General features: G+C 45.1%; 1 protein-coding gene and 1 non-coding gene across 13 annotated transcripts in view; one reads left to right on the plus strand and one right to left on the minus strand.

The window, feature by feature from the left end:
- Positions 1–25759, minus strand: part of CLASP1 (cytoplasmic linker associated protein 1) — a 186335-nt gene that overhangs the window by 121117 nt on the left and 39459 nt on the right. For 10 of the 12 annotated variants that reach the window (XM_075028768.1, XM_075028775.1, XM_075028773.1 and 7 more), the window contains exons 3-8: positions 13936–14014; positions 13590–13693; positions 13003–13094; positions 12840–12915; positions 9805–9902; positions 8624–8691 (exon numbers count right to left, since the gene is read on the minus strand). In XM_075028768.1, coding sequence (XP_074884869.1) covers positions 8624–8691; positions 9805–9902; positions 12840–12915; positions 13003–13094; positions 13590–13693; positions 13936–14014 — 517 coding nt within the window. Of the gene's footprint in view, positions 1–2340; positions 2421–8623; positions 8692–9804; positions 9903–12839; positions 12916–13002; positions 13095–13589; positions 13694–13935; positions 14015–25759 lie in introns of those variants that run through there. The other 2 variants (XM_075028777.1, XM_075028776.1) reach the window with 2 other exon arrangements.
- On the plus strand, positions 15146–15262 carry LOC142031702 (U4atac minor spliceosomal RNA). The gene has a single exon (XR_012650599.1). It is a non-coding gene; the product is annotated as a U4atac minor spliceosomal RNA (small nuclear RNA).

Raw genomic sequence — 25759 nt, forward strand, 5'->3', positions numbered from 1 at the left:
AGGCAAAGCAGCACAGAAGATACCTGGAAACTGGTCCAGAGATTTTAAAGACAATTGCCACTGCAGATTTGAGGCTTTGTTTTACAAATGAAACCAACCTGACACCAACAAACATGAAAGAAATCGGAGGAAAAGACCACAGCAGAGAAAACAGCAACACTATCAGCATTACCAAAATGTGATTGCCTCCACAGCTTTACCAAATGTTACTGCAGTTTCCATGGGAAGGGTGTAGGATGTATTCTAATTCATTCTAATTCTCGTTATGGACACTAGACTGTAGATTCATCCTTGCAATGTGTTTCAAGTTGCATGTGTTCTCTAAGACAACCACTGAGATCCCTCAGATCCACATGGTACTTTTGCCAAAGGGGAAGAAGACAACAGGCCCTGCATAAAGCACCTCATCTCCAGATGTGCAGGATATTCATGCATTTAACCTCCACCAGTGTTAATGGAACTATGTATGTTAATCTTTAGCTCATGAGGTCCACGCTAAACTGCATCATCTCATTTCGCTGCCCACTCCTTTAGCCTACATTTTATGCATGTCTGTTAAAAATACTATGAAATGCAGCAGTAGAGTGGTTCTGCTTGGTTACACCAAAGCTTTGCCAGAAGAACATTTCTGTGTTCATATACAATGATCAGGGGTTAAGGAAGTGAAGATAGACACACAAAGTAACTCTGGTCTCCTGCTTCTTTGCAAGGGAATCCTAGGGTCAAGGTACTTGGGATTCAATCCAGAAAACACAATAGCACTAACAACTTACTTTTCTTCTGACATGTGCTACTACCACAGTTCAGACAAACAATGGTGACCTGGAAGTCAAACATTTCCCAACAAATAAGACCAGCTGGACTATGGCCCCAGGCTCTTCCTTCCACCAGCTGATCTTTCAAAGCTGAGAAGTTCCCAGCATGATGAAATCATCATGCTTCATTAACAACAACAAATATGTGCTTGTTTTCTTTAATAAGCAGTTAAGAACATTCATTATTCAACACAATTCCAACTATGGAAAAATAATAGATTATTATTCCACACAATTCCAACTTTAGAAAAGTAATAATTATTCTCAACTCCTCTTTTGACCTGGACAGGAGGAGCCAGAGTGAAATGGTCTCTCAGCTGTAGATGGTGACACTGTCCAGTGACAGGTGATGTAGTTCACGATGAGAAGGAGAACCAGCCTAGACAGGTTTTGCTGTTTTGTTCATGGAGCTGGGAGGCATTTACTGACTGTTCACAAGTAACTCCACACATATACATCCCCTCCCTCCTCTGAAAATACATGTAATCATTACCTTGGAAAAAGCATTGTGAAACCATAATATTCTATAAGTATCCAAGCCCCTAAAATCAAGAACTGCCCATAAAAATGGCACATACTGTCACATGTAGTGTCAATTCCACAGCATTCAATTTGGCCAGTTGATCTCCTCCTTCTAATCCAGTACAAAAAGAGCTGCCAATTAACCTGCACCTTGAGACAGTAAATATCAGTACAAAACTCAGGTCTATACAACTTAGATACCGACAATATCAGACTTCCTAAATTTAGTCTACTACATCCACAGTGTAATAAGCATTTCAACAGGACAACAGGTTCACTGAATGGACAGAAGAGGGGAAAGAAAAAAAATGCAGCTTTTGCAAAGATGGCTAACAAATAATTTCCTCTGAAAGCTGACGAAAGTCACAGGCTTCTGATGTATCGAAAATAAATGCAATACATGCTACCATCCTGTAAATTAATTCTTCACAGGTGAATAGATACAGAGCTCCTCTGCCTTTCCATTTCACCTAGCTCATCCAGCCCCTCCGACTTCCACAGATGCCCTGTTACAGAAACACAGTTAAAACACAAAAATGCAGAAAAGCCAGTGATGTCTCCATTTGGCACATTCTTGCAACTATGATTCAATGTTAATTCAAAAGTACTTATAAAAAATTTAAATAGTCTTCCCAACTGATGCTGCACAAGGTTAACAGTTAGAAAATGAAAGCCTCAGTGATCACTCAAAAAACATCACAGACCAGGAAAGGTATCTGAAAATACCTGTCCTTCACCTCTCACAACCTGTTTTGTCCCCTTACATATACACACATTCTCTTCTTTCACCCTGTCAAAAGATCACTTATCATATTTTACAGAAGCTTAAACTGAGCTTGATGCCAGCAGGCTACAGATGCTTACAGGCTATTTTTTAAAGTTCCACTTTTACTGCAAGATTGCTTCAGTCTCTTCACACCGTTAAAAAGAAATTTAATAGGCAAATATTCAGACTCTAACAAATAAACCCGTCCATCCCTGTGGCACATTCATTAGCACCTACCTTTCCCTGTAGTCATTATCTGCAGTGCCTGTGAGATGCTGGGGAAGAGCACTGTGCTCTGGGAGCAGCCCTACAGTACATGTCTCTCAGCAATTTAACCACCAGCAAACTCTCCACCCTCCTAAATGACTTCTCTGTGTGACCTAGCAGACAATTGCCACCTCTCCTCCAAAATAAAAGCCTGCTCAGCACTCAGCTGAGTGCCATGTGTCCTCCTATGCCTGCTTGCTCACATCCCTCCCTCCCAAATTTAAGAGTTTAAAATCCAGGAGGCAGTAATATGCTTATTTACAAAGTTGTGTAATAGAAAGGAGCAGCTCATCGTGTCCATTTATACCTTCCACAAGGATGTACTGATATCAGTTAATAGCACTCATTCAAGTATCACTCAGACATTACTGCTCTCTCAGCCCCCATGCAGGTGAAGGGGTATTTCCTTGCTTTTTTTATGCCACAGGAATGCTGAGTCAATGAAATGATTTTCCTCTTTCAACTTGAAAACAGTATTCAGAAGGAACAAGCCATAATAGAAAGTAAACTGCACGAGGAGGTATGAATGCAGAAAAGCACAGTGCAGCGTTTGTTATTTCAAAACCTCTCTGTGTTACCACTGACAGTCGCCCTCCTTCCAGTCTGTAATTCTGTTGCTTGGATATATGTTGACAAACAATATCCTACCCACAGATGCATGGCAATGCTTGGCAAATGTGGGTGATTTTTCCTCCTTATAATAAATATCAAAATAGCATTCAGTGACTCAGCTTTATTACCAGCAAAACACAGGAATTTAGAATAGTTCTAGTTTCCATCTAATTGCCTCCAAGTTGTCAACTTCATAAACAGAATTCATTCAGCAAATAGCATATTTACCTTAAACAATATCTCAAATATAGAAGTAGTTCTACTCAAGAGTAACATTGCTGCTTCTTCATAGGCTTTCAGCAACTGGAATTACCACATCTGCTATTTTAGCATTGTTTTAATTAACCTGCTCACTCTTAGAATGCTAATTCACACAGGCAACTACTGAAATTGCGTCCTCCCCTCACCTTACTGTGCAAATAACCATGGGGGAAAGATCTCAGCTCCAGACTCCTGGCTTTACAATCTCCTGCTTTGATTTCCTTGCAGCCCAAGACCACTGCCACCTCCACTATCCCTAAATCTTGCTTTCCCCAGCAAAGTCAAAATTCAGCATAGATAGGAAAGTCCAATCCTCTCCCTACCCACAGGTACCAAACTGGCACACCACTGCAATATTCCTGCACGTACCAATGCAGAACCATCTCCCAAAAATTGTGTGACTTACTAAAAAAATGAGGGCTAACATCAAAGAATGGTACATATTATGATATCACAACGATCAAAAGCATAAAAATCACACCAAAATATTTTGGTTACTAATAGCTTTGGTTTGGGTCATTGTTTCCCATAAGCCTGTATCTCTCAGTAGATTCACTTATTTCATTCTTAATCTGTCCTGAAACTTGATTATAAAGTCTTCTGGAGTCCAGGTCTGATCCAAAGTCAATTCAAATCCATGGAAAAACTGTACGCTTTATGCTCAGGTCCTTCCAGACATAATACGAAGGAAACCCATGCAGCACAAATTTCTTGGAGTCCCTGTTTACACCCAATAGCCTCTCTCTGTATCACATCCAACTAAAGATCATCACACAATGCCACACGAAGACAGCAGCTGACTAGCTGGCAACTATTGGCTCTTTCATGCTGAAAATGTATTTGTCCCAGGGGAATAAGGCATCTGCATAATTAGCAAAAGCAGTTACACAAAAAATAATCAGCTTGCTGAAAGCCCAAAGGGGGAAAAACTATAATTTTTGCTTCAAGAGGCTGACTAATTATATGCCAAATAACAAAACAGAGATGCACTAAGAATTATAGAGAAATCCAACATGGATTTTAACTTCATATTCTAGCTACAAGGGCTGCTGTAGCCTAGCAACAAGCAGCATACTTCAGCATGCCAAAACCTCCCTCTGACTTAATGAAACACCTCAGATTACTATGCAAACCTCCCCCACCCCACTACACATTTGATTCTTGTATTATTTGTATTACTAAACAATAAAAACAAAGCCTAGCCAAAAAAATAATCAAGCTATTCAAGATAAACTCAGAGAAGAACTAATGGACTGTGGTATTGAAAGATAAGTAAATATAAAACATCTAAATTATTTTCATAGAATTAAAATTCACATTCTGAGTAGAGTTGATTCATTAGATTTATTCATGGGATCAGAAAGTGCTCTATTATTTTAGGCACCTTTTCTAGTAGACTAAGCAAGATTTCTGTTCATTTGTGTCTTGGGAACCATTAGTTAAGAAATCTTTAACTACTTACAGCATACTCTCTGATCTCCAAATTACTCCTGATACACAAGTAATGCTGCTGCAATTGCTTTCTTTTACTTGACTCCTCAGTGAGCTGGTAGAGGAAACTCATCCCAAACAGTAGTCTCAGAGATAAGAGACCAGTTTTAGTCATCATTCTTCTTTGACCAGTTCCTCTGCCATATTTCACCACTCCAGAAGCCACAGTTGCTTTCCCACCTGCCCAGTACCACTATGTTCTGCAGTAAGTCAGGTTTGATAACCGCTTTCAAGTCTTGTGCTAATTAGCACAACTCCAGTGCTCCTGGGCTAGGGCTCAGTTGAGCGTGACACTTTAGCCAACAGCTTGCTGTTGGTTACCCACCAGAGAAGTAGAGATTCACCATGTTCACCCATAAGACCACATAAAAAAAAAGTTAGACTTGATCTTTGCTAGTGAGCTGGGAAGTTGTGATACAGCTTAAGCTAGCCTTCCCATTTCAGAGACGTGCGTTAACCCTAAACAACAGAAAGCCCTTCCTCAACACGTGAAGCACGTCACTTTTCTGCAGCCGGTACGCACCCAACGCAGGGAGCAGCTCTTGGCAGAAAACCCAGCGCGAGGGAGCTGACACCATTCCTTCCGCGGTGCCATTTCACACCGACAAGGGCTTACAGACTGCAGTCTGTACAAACATTTGACAGTTTGTCTCCCAAAACCTCTGGGACACTCATGCAGCCTGCACAGAGCTAGAAACAGCATGTGCTAGCTAGAGAGGGACTAACACAGGCTTTTAAAACAAGGTACAACTGCACCGTATTGCCTGAGTCATCTGATCCAGGCCATGTAACACAGAGGTTACAGCATTAACGGTGTGTTCACCTGCTGGGGTTACAATCTAAAAGGAGTGGTATTAATGACAACAGACAGACACCCTCATAAGCAATACTGTACTCTGCCAGACTCAAAGACTGAGACAGCTATTTCCTAAGAAAGGCAAATCTTTTGGATGTGCAATATTTATCATCTTCCCTGGTAACTCTGACAACTGCTAAAAATGTCACCTCTGTTCAAAAGCTGCAGGAGGCGTCAGAGACACAAGGAACCTGACAAACTTAGCTTGTCTTTAGGCCATAATAAACTTGTGACCACGGGTGAAGATAAGCCTCCTCCACTGGCTTACACAACCTCAAAAAGATAAACTGAAAGTTGCAGAGAGCTGTTGACACATTAGATATGGTGAGCACATACGCTGTATTTGCGCTGCGCTTGGAGGGCAAGGAAGAAGCAACAAACCAGCCTACAGCACTATGGGAAACTGCACCCTGCCCTCAAACACACAAAAAAAGATATTAATAACTAATTAGCTTCATAAATTAAATTTAAAATTAACTCATGCAACTACAGACTTTTTTCGTGCTTAGGGAAGATGAAAAAGTTCTGGCAGAGCAATGGGTTATCCTATCCTTTCCACACCTTGCTCTCTTTGACCCCTTAACACTCCTCCACTCTCCCCAACTCCGATTCCCCCAGGCTACTTTTTGGTCTCAGTGCCTACACAGGAGATTCAATGGAGGAGAAACGCTAACATACACACACACTCTACGGATTGCATCCAGCCACCATGCAAGCAAAGACAGCGAGACGTCAGCAGATCGGGTTAAGCAGAGTGAGGAAGACAGGCATACTTGTGTCTGGAAGCACAAAAAGCCTGTCAATGGAGTCAAGGACATGAGATAGGGTGTGTAAGGTCTCAGATACTGTATGTGCAACAACATTAAATCTTCAAATTCTGCAAAACACTGACAGAGGAAGGGGTATTAAAAGAAAAAAATAATTCTCAATGAAGCCTAAAACTAGCAGATCTAAAACACATTGATGCTTTACTTGCACTTATGGGGAAAAAAAAAACCAAACCAACAAATGTTCCTATGGAATCCTTCCTTGGCAATTTTAAAACAGATCGTTTGCTTTCTTGGAGAGAGATAGCACAAAGAATTGCCTGCCCAGAAGAGTCAGCCCAATTGTCCCATCTTCCTGCTTTTGATGTTTTCCATGGTACCAGCAGCCTTGAATCACATCACAGCATGCACTAGGATGTTCAGTCTAGAGACCAGAACCACCTCTCAAAAGCCAAGGATTAGCAAGCGATGTCTCTGATACTGTTCTGGGATGTGTAGATGCTACAGTGATTGCACAGCTAAAACTTGCATTGCAAATAAATTAAATTTATTTTCTTGCTCTTCACTGAAGTTTATTCTTACATGCATCTCACCTATTTCATACTAAATACCCTTCTAATCAGTTGTAACTATCTGATTTTCTACTAAGATCACCTTCGTTTGAATTAGAAAAACCGTCTGTAAACTTAGCTTAAATTTGGCTAGGGACACATTAAGCTCCAAAATCTTTTCCCCTCCCCCTAGAGAACAAAACCAACAGAAATCCCACCCACTCATCATCCCACCGCAGCATTTGTTTAAAAGGACCGTGTAGCAATACATCTCACCACAGAACACAAGTCTGCCTCCTCGAACTCCAGACAACAAGCAATCTGCATGGTACAGTGATGTATCAAATTAAATTTTTCTTTTTTTGAAAGCCTGTTCTATTCCACTACTAGCAAAACAAAAATTCTACCTTAGCCTAGCCAAGTGAAAAGCAGAGAAGTTGGATCAGCAGTAAGCTTGTTTCAGTTTGAGTTTGGATTTCAGAACAAACACCTGGAGGTTGTAAAACTTAGGATGTTTGCTAAGGGATTAAATATTTACTCCCCTTTTAAAAAGTACAAGGACATTTGTTTCTCAACTGCACTTTTTTGCCACTGTAAGCCTCATCTACCTATAGAGCCAATATTTTCCCACATTATGCAAAAGCATAATTTTAACCCATTCCACAGAGAAACCTGCACTAGGTGTTCATCTTCATCTCTTCATACAAGAGAATATCACATCACACTCCTGAATAATCCAAAATATAACTTCAGAACTTTCAAATAAGTCAATTTTATTATTTCCTGCAGGGATGAAGTTTCCCATATTTTAAAATGGATATGGCAAGAAGAATGGTGCCTAGAAGTGAAAAATACATTTTTTTTCCAACTTATAAGAGCATAGACCTATGCTCTCTTGGCTTCTGAGAGCATGGTGGGAAAGACTGGGGACATCGCCTCTCCTGCTCTTGGCCTCGCAGAGAGTGTGAGCTTGATAGAAAGCCGCAGTACTGAACCCATGTTCTTCATCTCTGCTCCACTCGGCTGTTAGCAGAAAGATTAATTCCCTCACCAAGAATTCTCTCAAAAAAACTATTCCTAAGAAAATGAGTGATACTTATTAAAAATATTTTCTCATAAGCTTACCTATAAGAAAAGCAGTAATAAACACTTGTTTTTAAAGTAAGCAAAATACTAGTCTCAGACAAAAAGACAGAATTAAGGCTCTGATAAGGGTCTTTGACTATCAGTCATAAACATACAAGGTATGCAAACTTAGGAACTGCAAAATACAATCCCTAAATGGAACACTATCTTAATATGTACACTTTTTGTGCTATTTAGAGCATTAAACTGAAAAGGCTTCTTCTAAAATTACTATTAAATTTACTATTAAATTACTATTTAATTTACCTTATGAAAAATTTAAACAAAGATGCACATGGACTTCAGAATAGAAGATGTATTTCCCTAATGAAACTCAAGAGGAAAAGGAGGGCAGCTCTAACAACACTTTCTGTTCTTGAAACTTATGCTTCATTCTCATTCTGATACTACTAGCAAGATAGATTAACTAAACATCAGTTCTATTTGCTGCAAAAACTATATGTATATGCCTGAACAATCACCCATAATTGTTTTCCCTAACAGAATGCTTGCTCTGTGTCCATTTGAATGCCTCACCAACTGAAAACTGCTAAAAACACCAAAAAGAGAATACAAGTACTTCTACTCACCACCTGAACTCTGGATCATGTTTCCAGATTTTTGAACCTCATCGAATTTTGTAAAAATTACATTCAACCTGTTTGAAAGTTAAAGAAATACACAATGAGCAGCTGAATTTCATTTTTAGGAATCTCTAATTTAAGATGTTATAGGACAGATTGTGCTTAACTCACATCATTGGGAGCATGGTCAAAAATGTCAGTATGGAGGAAGTTATTTTAAAATTTAAAAAATATATCACAACATGCATCAGCTGATAACAAAAACTGAGAAACAATTGATACTACAGAGATGTAAGAGATATAATAAAAAAATATTACATTACTGAAGATGTGACATGTCTAATTGTAGATGCACTTCGAGTTCTTTACCACTTTGCCTATCTCAACTATTTGCAGAAATACCACAAAAAACACCCCTAAACCACAACCTCACACAACATTCGTCTTTGGCCCTGACGCTTCTTTCCCATTCATGTCACAGGCCTGGTAGAGCAGAAGATCCTTATCACATCTCATTATTCTTTCCCAGAGAGTTTATTACTTTAAGCCACATCGTGGCAGCAGATGTTTTCACGAGAGAAAAAGAGACCACAGTACTGAGTGCACCCCACCTTTGACACAACCTCTTCCATCCTCCCTCTGTGCACTGACACACTGCCGTCGACTCCATCCTCAGGTCTAACCATGCTCCACCCTGCACACTGGAGGTTGCAGCAAGGTGCAGAGCAGCTTTCTTACCGCACCCGAAGTAGCAGAAGCAGAGGGACAGGGCTTTGGTTTTGGTGTGGTTTGTTTGGGTTTTTTTAATAAAGCCTTGGAACTGAAGATATTGACTGTGGGTTTTTTTTCTTTATGACAACCTTCTAAGTTGCATAAACACAGGCTACTCTAAAGACTCCTCTCTACACATGCAGAACATACAGGAAAAACACTACATTAAATCTTTAATCAGTTAACTACACATCTGTAATAATTTTATCTGTTTTCCGAAGATGCTGTGGCATACTTGGGCAAACGTACAGGATCCATGTTAAGTGAAACCTGAGTAACTGTTTGTAGGATGAAAACAACCCAACCCTGATCCCAGGAGGAGGTTCAGTCATGCAGCTCCTGAAGCCTTCTAAAGGAAGGGAGGGAATAAAAAGCAGCCCAAAACCAGTAAAGACATAAGGACATTCTCAACTTACCGAGACTGGGGTAATCCTTTTTTACTAAGATCAGCCCTTACACGTTCACCGACATGTCTGTAAATTTCCACAAGGCTGTTTATTGCTGCATCTCGAACCTGAATGTGAGATATGAGAGGAAATCAATCATCTTTATAATTTAAATAAATCCCTGCCCTACCTTGGAGAAAGAAATTTGCCTTTTTCTCAGCAACAACAGTTGCCACTATACACATTACCACAGAGTTTGTGAAGGAGCTTCCATCCCTGCATTTCAGATATTAGCAGTATCAGTAGGTCTAATTTAATTGAAAAGGCAGTCAAGACATAAGATGAAAGGTTTCATACATAGGGAGACACACAAGGAGCTCGGCTGCCTTTACCAAACTCCACCCATCGTGTGCAAGACGTACATTTACTGGATCAAAAAAGACACACACAAATAGATCTTACCCTGCTAGTACATTATAAAAAAAAAAACCCTGATTTTTACTGCTGTCTTACAAACTTATGTTTCTCTGTTGATAACAAAATATGGAGGGAGGAGCAATCAATCACCCAAGTCTCCATGAATTTTGCATGTTTTCCAAACTGATTTGCAAGAAATTGCTGAGCACATCCTTCTCTCCACCCAACAGAAGAGCCACAAATCTGATTAGAGTGTCACCTTTCTGTACTGAACCCCTTTCCTTCATCAGACACAGCAGGCAGAGAAGGTAAGCTATGTGCTCTGCCTACAGAAATACCTACGAAGCCCTGCACTTCTGCTTCTCAGAAGATGGCCTGGCAGCTACCCAAGCACCCACACACATCAGGACTAGACACAGGGTATTTTGTGGGCACAAGCTAGAATCGCCTATAGGTGGGAGTCAAAGGGCAGGCACATGTGCCCTGCTTTCTAGCCAAAAAACCCCTAACACTTGACTCATGCTCATCTCTCCCTGTTCTGCTCCGCAGCCTTCCCGTTCAGCAGGTCACTGCCAGTTTCCAACCTCCTGCCTTCACTCTCGCCAGCCCTCATTCAGTGGTCTTGCCTCTCTTCTCTCTGCCCATCAGCCTGTACAGCACCAGGCAGGACTTCTGGGCACAGCTCGGGAGGGATTCTCTGGTGTCCCCAGTTTTTGGGTATGCAGACCCTAACCCAGCCTCGCTCTCTGCCTCCGAGAACCACGGAGGAGAGGAGGCAGCGCCTGCATCTCACACTCCTGCAGCGAGCCCACCCAGCCTGGGGGGTCCAGGCCCACGGCAGCCAGGGCATGCCGACAAGCTCTGCCATACCCCCAGCCTGCCGCTGTGCCCCCTCCAGCCGCGGCAGGCAGTGCGGCTGACCACGGAGGTCCTCACGGCATGATCTGGAAGGATTGCCCGTGCGCGCCAAGTTAGTCAGAGGTAGGGTTGCAGTACTGGGTAAACCCCATATTGGGTAAGGCAGAGAGCCGCAACTATCATACTTGATTTAGTCCACTGCAGCAATAACAAAGCTTTAATGCTCAATTTTATATCTGAGAAAGTAGTCATAGTTTAACTACTGTTGTCATAACAGATGCTCACTGGGTTGTGTAATTGCATTAGTCGAAAACAACAAAACCACTCCTTCTAAAGAGAGCAGTAACAGAACAGCTTCCACAACCACAACAAAAGGGAAAACGCTGCACTCGACCTGGGTCCGTGTTTCTCCATCATCTGTCACCAAGAGAGGGCAGCATTGACCGAGCATCAGGTCTCCCGGAGCTCAGAAGGCACTACCAGCGCAGAGCCCAGGGCCAGCCCCTGCCCCAGGACAGGCACTGTTCACCAGGAGCCACTTCGACAGCGGTTTGTGTCTGATCAGATCGGGCACGGGCTTTCTGGGGATGAGGAACCAGACCCGGGAGAAGGGCAAGAGATCAACCTCGTTTCCCCCCGGCAGCTGCGGGGGGGGACTGGCATAATGAGCTGTGCCGGGCACATGGAAGAGGCAGCGCAGAGGGAAAACATGTCTCAGCAGCATCACTGAATTTCTGGTTCATTCAGCAGCTCACCAATGGCAGGACCAAGGTATCTGTCTGTGCAACAAGTCCAAGTCCTAAACCCAGTATCCCCTTGAAGAGTAACAGGTTGCTCAGTCACAGCTCAGAACTACAAAGGACCGTGAACATTGAACTTCCTTAGAAACTTTTGGGGATAACAGGTTTATCCTCCTGCATTGGCACAACCAGCAAGGGAAGGCGGCTTCACACTCAGTCCTCCTCTTCAGCCACGGGAGGACCTGACAGCCATGGGAATATGGCCAACTCCCCCGAGCCAATGCAAACCCATTTCCCAGCTGGCCGCCCCACACTTCCTTCCAGCTAAACACCCGCTCCAGACCTGGATCGCATACGTGTCACCCATGCTGGGAAGGCAACAGGGATATTCAAAAACTGCTAGTACACATACTACATGACATAAGTTTGAACCCTGCTTCCCCACCCCACTCTTCTCACTAATCTCACATACTTGCATCTCATTTCACATTATGTCCTGTCCAGCACAGGACAAAAAAGCATGTAGAAGTGACAGATTTTTTTTCAGCATGTATTTTCATTTGACTTGCATCACTGATTTAAGGTTCCTATACAGCTTGCCTTCCCTCCACCCCTTACTCAGAATCTCCCTGTACAACTCCTGGCAGTACACTTGGCCAGGCTGTCCCGACTAGTCCCATTTGCTCTCCCTGCCCAGACTAGTTCTTCTCTGAAGGTGAAGCGTGCTGCACTGAGCCCAGAGGGATCCCTGCAGCCTCCCCTGCATTCAGGCTGTAAGGCACAGGACTTCCCTTCCCACAAAGGTTTCCTACTCAGTTCATCTCACCTGCAGATTCATCTTGTTATGTTGAACTCTTGGAGTAACTGATATGCTGATTTAGGCATACTTCAAATCATACCTCTTCAAAACCGGCCAAGGGCTCTTCATGAACAGCACTGTTCAGAGTTCACTACTATCAGCGCAATAATTTACCAGCCAGAACACAGAGCCTTGCTTACCAACAAGGCAATCAGCACAACCTTTAGACATGACTCACAGCAAAAGCTTACCTGGCTGTTTGGATCTCCAAGTAAGTTACATATATGTGGCACTATCTTACTCAGTGTTAAACTCTGAGCTCCAGATCTGGGAATAAAGAACAAGACAGCACCGGTATGAATCACAGAGCAGGCTTGCATACATAACACAGGTTTGCAGGAGGTTCTGACTTACGCATTGAGTGTTGCAATAAGGCAGAGGCAAATCCCTTCTCTTGTCCGGAAATTCTTGTGTTTGAATCCTCCTAGCATCCTGTCCCACACATACTGTGGAAGACAGAAAAGAAGGTGAGACAGGAAAAAAAGGAGGCAGGGGAAGAGACAGATTCTTTCTTCCAGCAGACATACACCATAACATCTCTGGAGCTTAAACGTAAGCTTCATATCTGTCCAAGCAGAACAGGACAAGAAGTAGAAAAACACTTTTAGATCTGACTAATTCTTTGTTCTGTGCTGACTTCACAGCAACTCCCCGCTAGCTAAAACAAAACTTTTACTTACAGAAAGCGAGTACCTTCCAAAGACCCAGAACAACTATGGCATCCACCCATCCCATCCTTGGGAAATCCACTGACACACTCCCACGTGTATCCTGACATGCAACAGCATTCTCAAGTGAAGCGAATATCTCATAACAAGGCATAGGGAGATGAAGCCATTTCAGACAGAGCCACAGGAGAAAATCCTCTGACTGACAGAAAAAAGTTCTCCTTTTTAAGCAGCCAGTCACTCACTTGCACTGAAAAGCGTTGTCAAGCATACCTGAGGGTTAGCAGCTTGTTCCATGATTTTTAGCAGCAAGGTCTGATCCTGCTCCCTCACCGAGTCCTTAGAGTCTCCCAGCCTATCAAGTAAACTTGGCAGCACTGAGGAAAGAAAACAGGAACATCCAAATCTCTCAGAAGAAAGCTGTCACAGTGGCACAGCCCCCCTGGTCTCCCCCCATCCGATGAAGGGACCAGCCCCTCCCAGACTTCATCAGGGCCTGTAATCACTAAAAGCCTCCCGAGTGCTCTCCTGAGGAGAAAGCAGGCTTTGTATACAGCAGCCAGAGCAGATCCCAACAGAGCAATGGCAACATCCCCCCACTCACACACAGACCCCTTACCTGTGCCAATCTGGGCCTTGAAGCGATCTTGCAAGCGGGACACTAGCGCGGAAAGGATGTCAATCCCCAGGAGAACCACCTGCAAGCACAGGACAGACAGCGTTTTAGCGTGCAGCCCTTTGCCCCCAGCCTCGGCCAACACACCCGAGAGGTGGGAGCGCTGGCACACGCTCCCCTGGGAGAAGGGCCCTTCCTACCGCGCAGGTAACTGGGTTCCACAGATACACCCAACTCTTCCTCGCGTGGCTTCTGACAGATGAGCTGGGTGCTTTACAAACGGAAGAACAACCAAATTATTGCTCCCTATGGCATTTACAAGCCAAAATTCACTGCCAAGAACTTGACAAAGCCAACAACCGTAATTGCCGCTCAATGCTAAACTCATACATATATATGTGCAACGTACGCATACCATGTGCATAACAATTTCAGTATTTGCTGTAACTAACATTTCTAACTAATTGTAGTTATTACACTTATAATTAGAAAATTGTGTGCACTAACAGCTGCTTAATTATTCACTTGCAGAAATTAAACCCAACACTTCTATGGCAACTGAAACCCGAGGGAAGCTTCAGGACAGGCTGCCGATCAGAAAACCCACTCTGATCAACTCCATTTAATAACTGCCCCCCAAAATTACATCATATACTGAATATACTGCGCAGCTTGTGTACTAAATACCTGGCAAGACCCTATAGCTCATGACAGTTCTGGTACGAGACAGCTCTCCGGAAGCTTTTAGTGAGGCACTGAGGTTAGTAACCCCCGGAAAGCGCCACGGACGGCCAGGCTTCTGAGGCGGTGTCGTCACCAGGGCTGTCACAGCGCAGCCCCGCTCCCTGCGGACGGCACATACCATCTATACAGACCTATCTATACGTCTGCACGTGCACGGACGCGGCTGCTGGCGGGGCGGCCGGCCGGCCGGCAGGGGGCGCGCTCCGCCGCCCGGCGCGGCCGCCCAGCCCCCTATGCAAATAAGCGCCCGGCTGGCGCAGAGCACTCTGGGTAGCGCCGCCAAAGTCGACAAAAAGGCTTAAACCGGAGCCGGAGACGAGACAGAAACGCCGCTCTCCGCGCCTGGCCCCAGCGGAGCGCGCCCCCGAGCCGGGCGGCGGGGGAGCGGGTCCGGCGGCGCGCCGCCCCTCGCCCGGACCTAGGGCGCGGTTAGCTTTCCCCTAGCGGCGCCGCGCCGCGGCTGCCGCCAACCGTCCTTATCTTGGGGTTGCGCGGCTGCTCGATGAACGCGTGGTGAGGGCAGCACTGCTAACGCCTGCAACAACACGGCAGCGCCCGCCTCGCGCGCGGCGCAATTTTTGGAACCTCGCACCGCGGCTCGTGCCCGGCGCGTTACAAGCAACGGCCGTTTCCCCGGCTACCGCCGTTCCCAACCTCGCCCCGTGCGTTAGCGGACGGGTTGGCCCGTGGCCGGTGCTGCGCCTCGCTCCGTCCCACACTCCCCCCCCTCCAATTACTCCGTTCTTCTCCCTCAGGAGTAACGCCGCGTTCCTCAGAGAAGTAACTGCGGGATACGAGTACACGTTATCTGACATACGTTAACTTGCAGCACGACCACAGCGCCTGTTACGCTACTCTCTACCCTGAAACCCTCACGTTACACGCTCAGCCTGCCCGTTGTAACCTTCCCGCTGGAGCGACCACGGCTGCTGCGCCGGCTTTGCCCACCAGCAGTCGGTCCATAACCCAAGCTTTCCACCCTCGGCTCGACCTATGGGTTCACTCCAAATTCAGCTCTATAGCAGCGTGGGAGCTACGAACAGTGTGCAGAGGAAACAGCCTCCTCCACTTCAAGTCTCCTAAAAAGAAGGTTCCTAAATACAAGCACCTGGATCCTAGCTTCTCCCAACATACCACTTTACTGTCTCCAAACAGCTCCTGCAGTTTTCTCCCGTCACAGTAACAGATCCTTCAACCGTGTCATTTTAATTCAACATCATTTGCAGCATGCCGACAAGATCTAGAATCTATTCATATGCCAAAGGAGAATTTTCTTCATGCTTTTATAAGCCGTGTTTCATTTTCACATTCATCTTGCACACTGGATTTAATCTACCATTGACAAATGCTCAGACAGCTCCAGAGCCAGCTGCCTTAAGCCCCATCCCTGCCCACTCCTCTGCCAGCCTACTCGGCTCCTCCTGGCTGGGGTACAGCAGCAGAGCCCCAACAAGACGATGGGCTTCAGGCCCTCGTTAGCCAAGAGATGCCTTTAAGGAAAGCCACTGGGACTCTGAATGCCCATCATCATTCACAGCTGTCTGATCAGTCCCATTACAGCAGCATCTTGCATGGAGAAAAAAGTGTGCTGCCTCCAATTACAGAGGTGTGCCCCGCAGATAAATCTGATCCCAGGAGAGGAAGGGATCCATCTCTTCTTCAAACTGCCCGCAAGCCAGAAAGAGCAAGGGGAACTCATCACTCAAACATTAAAAGGAAACACATGCACAGTACAAACATAGCCGGTTACCCTGCAGTTCGGCCCCAGGATCAGACAGGGAGGATGAGCTGAGTCTCCCAAGACTTTTTGCTGTTGTGCTTGTAGCAACGGAGAGCTAATTAGCACAATGATTACAGCAGTGGCTTGGACAGCTATTGAGGAAACAGCCGCTGGGGTGACCAGGTGTTACTCCTTACCATGCTGGATTCATGTGTCAACCCTGGTGTGCCACCTGCCTCAAACTGCTGAGAGTCAGAGGTCAAAAGTTGAAATCATGTATGGATTGAGAGATCCAACAGATCCGTTATAACGGGAGACGGATAACAGAAAACCCAGGGCACGATTGGCAAATGAATGCATAAGAAATTGAATTCCAGCCCTTGCTGCACTGGACTGACTGTACTGAAGAGCCCACCCCAGCTTACCACTGCAGCAGTTACTCAAGCTCTGCCTGAATTAACGCACCCCCACGGCCAGGAGGAACCTCAGGAGCGGGGAGACTGTCACGCAGGGCCAGAGCAGCGATGGGCCCCGTCAGCAGCCACCCCGCTGCTGTCGTCTTGCGGCACACCCCTCCCCGGGGAAGCCAGCCAGCGGGCACCGCTCCACGCCAAGGCACAGGAAGGGCAGCTCTCCATCCGAAATTCCAGATAACACTGCAGTGCTGATAACTACAGAGATATTCCAGGCCTTTACATCAGCACAGGCCTTGCTTCATGCTCCAAGCAAGGCAGGACTCAACTCACCAGTATCTCTAGTAGCACAGAGGCCCCCAACCCTCAACTGAGAAAATACCAGGTCAGCAGCCACTGCTTTTAGCCCCCTACTTTACATAGGCCCCCAAAAGAGTGATCTCGCATCTCCCAAACCCACTGCAGAAACACACAGTGGCACAGCCCTAGGTCTGTGGCTCTGCTGCTTTGCTTAGGACTCCTGAGGTTCCCCAAGACAGTCAGTAAAGCAATTTGTGCCATCCAGTATTCAGGTCAGTTGGCATCTGGCAATGTCTCACAAGTACTTTCCGTAGGCACTAAGGGCTGTCAGCAAGCCCTTCTCCTGCCTCTCTCCAACTGCCAGGTCTCAAGGCACCATCATTCCCAGTAAAGAGGGCTCCTGTTAGTTCCTGGGATGCAACACAGCCTTTTCTACTACAGAAAAGCAGGAGGTGTTGTATGTTTTTTTTTAAGAGGTCATCAAAAACTTCAAAGAACTCAAAGCATGTGTCCTTTAATACCTGGGTGGTGTTGAAAGGCCTACAGGCAGCTCCACATATCACAGAGCAGACAGCCTACCATCATCTGCTCTAACAGTGAATGCTCACCAAGCATGGCAGACAAATAAATGCATCCAACACAGCTTAAAACAAGACACACCTAAATGCACTCCCATAAAAGGGCAAGAAAGCAAGCTGCACCATCCAGCACCAGCTGATCCAGCACAAAGTGACTGGAGTGAATCACAGCCTCAGGCTACCCTGACAGCCTGCACTAACATGGCAGCTCCGGACTGTAGCGCAGAAGAAATGAGCCCTTTCCTCAACTCTCTGCACCATGCCACACACAGCAGAGATGTGGTGGCTGCTGGACAAACCTTTATCCCATGTCTCTTGCAGGGAATCAGCGATGGGCTGAGCAGCACATCCCCATGGGCTGGTTTTACTCTGCTGGCTTCCTGCTGGACCTTCCACACCTGGCAGCTTGGGACCCGAATGAGAATGCTGGAGAGACAGCTTCTGCCCCAGCTGTGTCACCAGCTTGCTTCATGCTCAGTTTCCTCATTTCCAACACTGTGGTGACATGGCTTGGCTATTTCACTTTGGAGTCTGTCCATGAGGTTTTTCTTGGAGGAGGGAAGGGAGGTAGAAAACAAACTTCTAAATCACAACATGCTAAAAAAAAAAAAAACAACCAACCCACAAACAAAAAAACCCCAGCCAACCAGTTGGGCTTTTTTTGAACACTTGCTTAGATAATCTTTTGGATTCATAAACAGAGACATGGAGAAGCACTTGCATACCTTAAGTAAACTTAATATATTTGTGAAAAAGGAGAACACTTCAGATTACGCATTGAGAAGCCTGAGACAAGCACCAATGCCCCACATCACTGTCTGCCTGATGACTAGTGTCAATCAGTCAGACAAGGAGCAGTTCTAATTCCTCAAGGCAGGAAACATCCACCACAACTGAACTGGGCACCCAAGACCAAGCAAGAGCTAAAGTTAGCTGACATTTGCAAATTTAGTTTTGAAGTCAGATACATATTTTGGGTCAGCACAGCAATGATAAAAGTCCTGGCAGACAGAGAAACATTAAGTCAGCTTATGAAATGCCAACTGCTCTATTCCACCCGCACAGAAGTATAGCAGTATATATAACAGTATAACCCAGACAGGTTCCCATCCACCCTAGAGGGGTCAATCTCCTGCCATTCCAGCAGTTAACATTTCTTTGCTCCAAGGCAGGATCACATCTGCACTGGCAACATGAGTGCATCACCCCAGCCCAACGACCCTAGTACAGACACAGATCAAGTGAGCTACTCCGTACAACACGATTTGCAAAACCAACACCAGCAAACAAGAAGGCAGCAACAGCAGCACAACTGGTTTTACTGGCATGATTACAAGCTGTGGTCAAAGAGCTGAACAGGAGGAAGACTTGAAATAGTTATTCCTGGGTTCCTTCTCCAGATCCATGAGATACCATCCATTCTGTCACAGACACCACCCTCAAAATCCACAAACAATTTTGGACACTGGGCCACTGATTTGCCATTCAATACAGCAATGCCTCAAGAAAGCAGCTGCTTGTTTTGGATATGTAAGTTTTGACATTGGAACATGGACCACAATCTCTTAACAAGTGGATTCCTAGAGCAAAAATGCCCCTTTTATTTCTCATCAACTACTGACAGATTTCTAAATCTGTGAGATTTAGAAAATCTAATTAATGTGAGAATTTACATTTCCAAACAGAGCAATCTTATAGTGACTTTTCTTCTGTTTTAAGACACTGATGAGAGGCCAGACATCTGTTTTGGATTTAGAAGAATGGGAAAAAGAGCTACAGAAGCCTTTCAGAGAGTTATTCTGCCCTCCTATACAGCTGATCAGTTATTCTGCCCGAACAGGGAATTACACTATGCAATACAAGATCAAACACAGACAGTACCTATGGCTGAGAACAGTCACAGTGGATCAGGAACATCCCTGGCACTCTGTCCTTCCCTAGCAGGGAGGCCAAATCGTGTACATTGGAGAATATCAGCACTGAGGGGCTCCTTACAGCACAGCATGCAGCTGTTCAGCAAATCAGACGAGCAGCGCACTTAACAGACCCGACAGGATTTAAACCACACAATAGCTTTCATCTCCATATCCCTTTTCCCAGCCTCTCCTACCACATGCTTGAAAACCTTTTCTCTTCTCCTGGCAGTACACCCAGAGATGCCTTGCTCTTCCTTCCCCACTGTGAATCCATCCCCTGCTGTACATTGGCCCATGAAAATGACCCTCTCTAAAGGCTGTGAAGCCCAAGCTGCTCATGCTCTCTGCCATGACACTATCTCAAAGGAAAATCCAGGAGGTACTGACTGCCCTGCACACCTCCACCCAGACAGGTTCCCAAATCTCCTCTGCTTGTGGCCTATCCCTCAGTCCTAGACTCTGTTAAACATCATCCTGCAAGTTTATCTTCCCCGCACCTCCATGCCAATGTCACCCTGTGTTCCTGTGACCATACCGACCTTTGCAGGTCAATTGAGTCTCCTTTCCTCACTGTGATGACAGCCAGTACTATCACAGAGTCCCCACACTACAGTCCCAAATATCTGAGCCTCTGGAAAACACCTCACTTGTACAACACAAGGAACAACACAAACTTTCCACAGGTCTTCTGGGACTAAAGAGCAGGGAGAACTGCAATCAGCCCATCTCCTTAATTCCCCCGCTATTCCAACATAACAGAGCTCAGAGCATATCTCAGCACATTTAAGCCACTGTTTGTAAAAGACTATCAAGAAGCAACATCTATGAATTAAAGACCACTCCTCACCCCAAAATTCAGGAGACCAGTTTATTTGATGCCAACTCGCCCAACCTACAATGGTGCAGCACTGTGGGACAGTGATCAAGGACAGTAAAGCCCATATGACAAGTGATGGCCTGCCAGGGGTCACTGCTGGGCTGATGGAAATGACTGAACCAAAACACCCAATGAAACCACCAGCACTTGTAAAATGAGCAAGAACCTGGTTATTGGAAGTTCTCCTTCATTTACAGACCTGGGAACAGACAAGCAACTTGGTAAATAATGCATAGTTCTAGAGTGAAATAAATCCCAGAAGGACTAAGGTCATTTAAATGTTGGGAGGTATTAAGAAAAAGTTGTCAGAAATGGTCACTATAGGGATGTATTTTTACAACTACTGTTAGGACACAAGGGCACCTTTCTTATGCAGAAGCAAAAAAACCCAAGAACTGTTTTCTAGATCCAGCAAAAAAAGCCAACAATTAAACAGTTGTCTCCTGATGTAAGAGCTAGAGACTTGGTAGAACACATGAGAAATTCAAAGTAATTCAAGGAAATGCACCACAGAGCAAGAAGTTATCACAACAGAAATTCCACAAAGAAAAATGGGGGGATGCTTAAAAGGGCATGATCATTCTAAAATGCGGACATCTGCTTCCAGGAAAGCTGACAAGGATGTCCTAGGTAAAAGAGCTGGAGCAAGTCAGCCCGCAGCCACACTGCTCCCTGCCCTGCCTCTGCTCAGTGGAATTGAGGGGGTGAGTTCCAAAGAGTAACAAATTCACCCTCTTTTGCAAAGATTCTGCATTAGTCCTTGAGTGGTTGCACATAACCATGATGAGAAGGAGCAGCATGTAACCACTGGGCTCTGTCCAAAGGACACAGAAGGAATCACAAGTTGCAGAGTCACTGCTTTGGAGCACAGGTGGCTTTTCTAGCCTGAACAAGGTCAAAGCTCCAGACAGCACAGCAGGTAAATCACTACTGACACACAAACTACAGTCCATGCTCAGTCTCCAGGGAAGCAGCATTTGCAGTAATACTTCAGGAGACTTTGCCGTTGAAGGCAGAGTCTCAATTTAAACCACACTTTCCTGTCTCAATTACCCCAAACACTGCTGATAACCAGCAGCAGCAAGCATTTCTTCAGAAGGGTAGTCCTGTTTTTGCAGCACCTTACAGGTATGGGTATCTGCATGGCAGTACTCAATGCTTAGTGTCTTCACATAAAACAACATCAAAATGAAACACCTGCACTACCAACTGCTATTGCCTTTCGTTCTTCACCACAAAGCAATTAAATATCTTCATCACAAACACTGCCACTATTCCATATGTTTCTGTTGCCCCCAGCTGAGCACTTACACTTACAGCCAGGTCCTCAGCCAGTAAGGACAAATGGAGGTACCTCTGTAAGCACTGATGAGATCAGGCCTGTGTGCATCAGCTGGGGATCAGGTCCACCACATCCTTGAATGAGCTTGTAGCTTTAGTGACAAGTTCTATCTCAGGAGCTCAAGGCAAAATGAAGCATCGTACAATCAGTGCTAGGATCTCTCTTACAGAAAAGCAACAAGAATATGCCAGGGAAAGGAAAAAAGCCATTGCAATGCCCTGCTTTGTTTTTCATGGGAAAACTGAAAGCCTTTATTATGGCAACTAGTATTGCTAGTATAGCGATGTGCCTTACTAACAGGCCAGGCTGGTTTACCTAATAAAAGTGGTTTTTCCCTCCATCATAGGCAAAAATCTGCTACAGTGCACAGAGAAAGCGAGAGATGACACTGGCAATCCGCCTTTAGGCAGAACCATATTAGCTGGAGCACCTCAAAGCTCCTAGCACAGAAGCACTAACCCCAACTCCATCTCTAACACCTACAGGAATAGACAGTGCTCAGCACATTTTAGAATTAGAACAGAAGTGCTTCTGAGGGTTTAGATAGCATCTGGAAGAAAACAAGGCAAACACACAACCTAGCAGATAATCACTGACAGCCCTCTCTGCTCCCTTAGGGCTCAAGAAGAGCAGTGAGAATTGTGAGGATGCTCAAATATCCAGCTACCCCTCTTGACCGCTAGTTCCCACGCTGCTTAACATCTGCATTTCCAGATTACACCATTCAATATAAGCTTTTATGAGGAACAGTAATCCTGCAAAGCAGTGATGACAGGCCATATGGACAGCCTCATGAGGAGGGCATCAAATCTGTGCAAACACAGCCAAGACCTACCAGCTGCTGGTAACATGAAAAAAAGTTGGGGATCTCTCAGGGAGGCCAAGCAGCCACTGTGGTGAAGAGTTGACAGAAGCTGACTTGAGTAGGGTAATGGGTAGTTACCAGATGCTGACATCTCTTGCTAGCTCACAGCGAATGAAGCTTCTTTCTTGCCTTGTTTGGGAAGAAAAGAACACGTGCAATTAAGGGTGCAATAGCATTTTCAGTAGCCACAACCTTTGCAAAACTTAGGAAACACCCTAAGACCTGAAGCTTCCACAGCAGCTCCCAGCCCTGTGCAGTCAGACTGCCTGTTCAGCATCTACCATACGCTCCTACACCCTTGAGAAGAGTCTCCAGACATAATCCACAATAGCCTAATAGTACTACAATGAAGAACTCCATTGAGAGGAGGAGAAGAAATGTTCAAGATGCCTTTGTTAGCTGCAGGAAGAAAGACAATGGCCCAAGTGAAGAGATGGATACTAACTAGGTAAAGAAAGGGGCCACAGTGGTAGGAGGGAATACTTCCTCCATGGAGGAAGGCATCACTTCAGCAGGAATCCTATTCCTGCAAAGCTGCTTCTTTAGCCCACTGAAATCTTTTTCACCCAGAGGAGACTGTAAGAGCTGAAGTTCTGACCAACTAACCACATTGAAAGCCTTTAACAACCTCTTAACACAAGGGCAATGGCTTCTACATCCTGCCTAAATTCCAACTTCAGTAATTACAAAATCCCTACCTGGAATTTCCCCTCAGTTTCTGTCTGGAGAGTCCTTTCTTCACTTTCCATTGCTAAGAACTGTTGGAAAGTGCTGCTAGCACTGTAGTGCTCTAGCAGCCAAGTAAATAAGCAATTGATGTTATAGCTCCGAAAGAGCCCAAAAGGTTTGACTATTTAGAAAGAACAGCACTAAGTACTATGCTGGAGAGTGCAGTTGGAAGAAAAAGTGAAAGACTACGCAAACACAGAAAGTGAAAGAAAGAGGCTCCTTGTGTTCTTCTCACCTGCAATCGTAAGACAATATAAAATTGCAGCCAAAGAAAATCACCTCTCAATGCAGACAGACACAATCCATAGCATGAGGCTAGGACAGAGCCAGCTGTCCCAGCAGCAAACACAGCAATTCAGCAAAAAGAGAGAATCCAAGTAAAACTTTCCTAAAAAGAAAAAAAAAAACCACAACCCAAAACCACAAAACACCATACCAAAACACCAAGCACCACAATACAAACATGCTCTTGCAGCATGTCCTGCAGATCTTCAGGCAAGTTTTACATATGACAGGCCCAACAAGTGCCGTTTGTAACTCAAGAACAGCTCTTCCAGTGCCCAGCATCACAAGAGGAGATGATTTCAAAACTTTGTGTGACAAAACTAAAATTCAAGGTTTCAAGAGATTTCAGGACCAAGCAGGACCCTGATACGTGAAGCAAAGAGCCAAATACGCTGAGAAGCACAAAGAAACCGGTCTCTGGGACTAAGCAGCATAATTTTCAAGTATAGAGGATCTCTCAACACATGTTGCCCTTCTCTGCTGAACCTACACCTTCTGCTCCCATTCCCTTAGGGCTGGTGAAGCTGCAGTGACCCATGTGGTATTGGCAAGCACTGCCCTCAAGGGAAGTCTTCAGCAGTAGCAGTACTCACAAGGACTTCCTTCGCAGGTGAGCCATGGAGAGGAGACAGTGCATTTCAAACACCCTTCTGACCCATCCAGGAAAGCCCAGGGGATGACCCTTTGAGGCATGGGTTAAAATACTTCTCAATCTCTCCTACACCAGTAAGGGGTACATCTGAGCTAGATCTAACCGAGCACCTACAGCAATCCCAAGATCTAGCACAGCTCATGCAGCAAATGTGATGCTTCCCACAGCTTACTATTCAGTACTGTCAAGATAGATCAGTGAAATCAGTGAAGACTGAGAGCTACTGGTTTAAGCTGTGGACTAGATCAGTTTCTTATTTTATCATATCTCTTAGTCCAGTCCATTTACAGTTAAATGCCGTTTTTCAATGCATGTCAAACAAAGAGAAAGCTTCCAGGGGTTTACTATCAGTGCTATACCAGTGACTCCAGCTGAAACCAGGACCCCAAAAAACCAAGTGCCACAAGAACACAAAAGGGGACAGTCCCAGCCCTGACCTGCTCACCTGGCTGTGCCTATGCAGGTAGAACCAGACCTCACATCAGCAGATACGCACCAGTGTCCATCTGCAAGCTGGGCAGCTGTCACCATGCACTCTGTGGTTGAGCCAATGTATCATCCTGCAAGGGGCCAGGGACATTCAGCTGAAAAGTGACACAACTGGCCCAGGTCTAGCACCCTGCAGACCTCTTTACACAGCTTCTGGATCAGCAGCTCCAACCAGGCTGTAACCCATGCAATACTCTTGCAACTATAGCTCTATCAGACCCAGCTCTTAGCACAGTTCTTGATCAATTCAGGCATAATCTTAAATATCTTTTAACTTCTGGCGAGCATATATCTTCCAAGAATTTGATCTATCTGGTCTAGGAAACAGCAATCATAATGAAAAAAGATTCTGTCCCCATCAACTTAAAAGCTAATGCTAACTTTGAGGGCAATGCTTTCCATGCACTCCAGAACTAAACCCCACATGCCACTTAACACACAAGAAATAAGCATTCTTCTCTTAAGTATGTTCCTCTCCTCAGCTCCTTTTGACCTATGCGTCTGTCCCTTTGCCTTTTTGGCTGTCATCAAGACCTGGAGCAACAGCTGAAGCATTGCTCTACTGAGCTTTCAGAAGAGAATAAAACATCTGTTTTCCTCCCCCAGACTGAAAACAGATGCCTTTTTAGTTGTTTCCAACAGATACTCAATTATATGACAGCATAGTGAAACACAATGCATCTAAATTAGGGCACACCCTTGGGCCACATTGGTTCATGGCATGCAGTCAAAACCCCAAAAAGGTTTTGCAATTTTGGGCAAGCTACCTATCCACAAGTATCTAGGGTCTGAGACACCCACATGCAGGCAAGGGTAGATTTCTTGCCTTGGCACTTAGAGGCTGCAGATGTCTACAGAACTGCTCCAGAGCAGAACACGTGCACAAAGCACTATGCGCTCAGTGCTGCAGTTCAGCT

Source organism: Buteo buteo, chromosome 5, assembly GCF_964188355.1.
Source record: "Buteo buteo chromosome 5, bButBut1.hap1.1, whole genome shotgun sequence".
In the NCBI taxonomy this organism is placed as follows: Eukaryota; Metazoa; Chordata; class Aves; order Accipitriformes; family Accipitridae; genus Buteo; species Buteo buteo.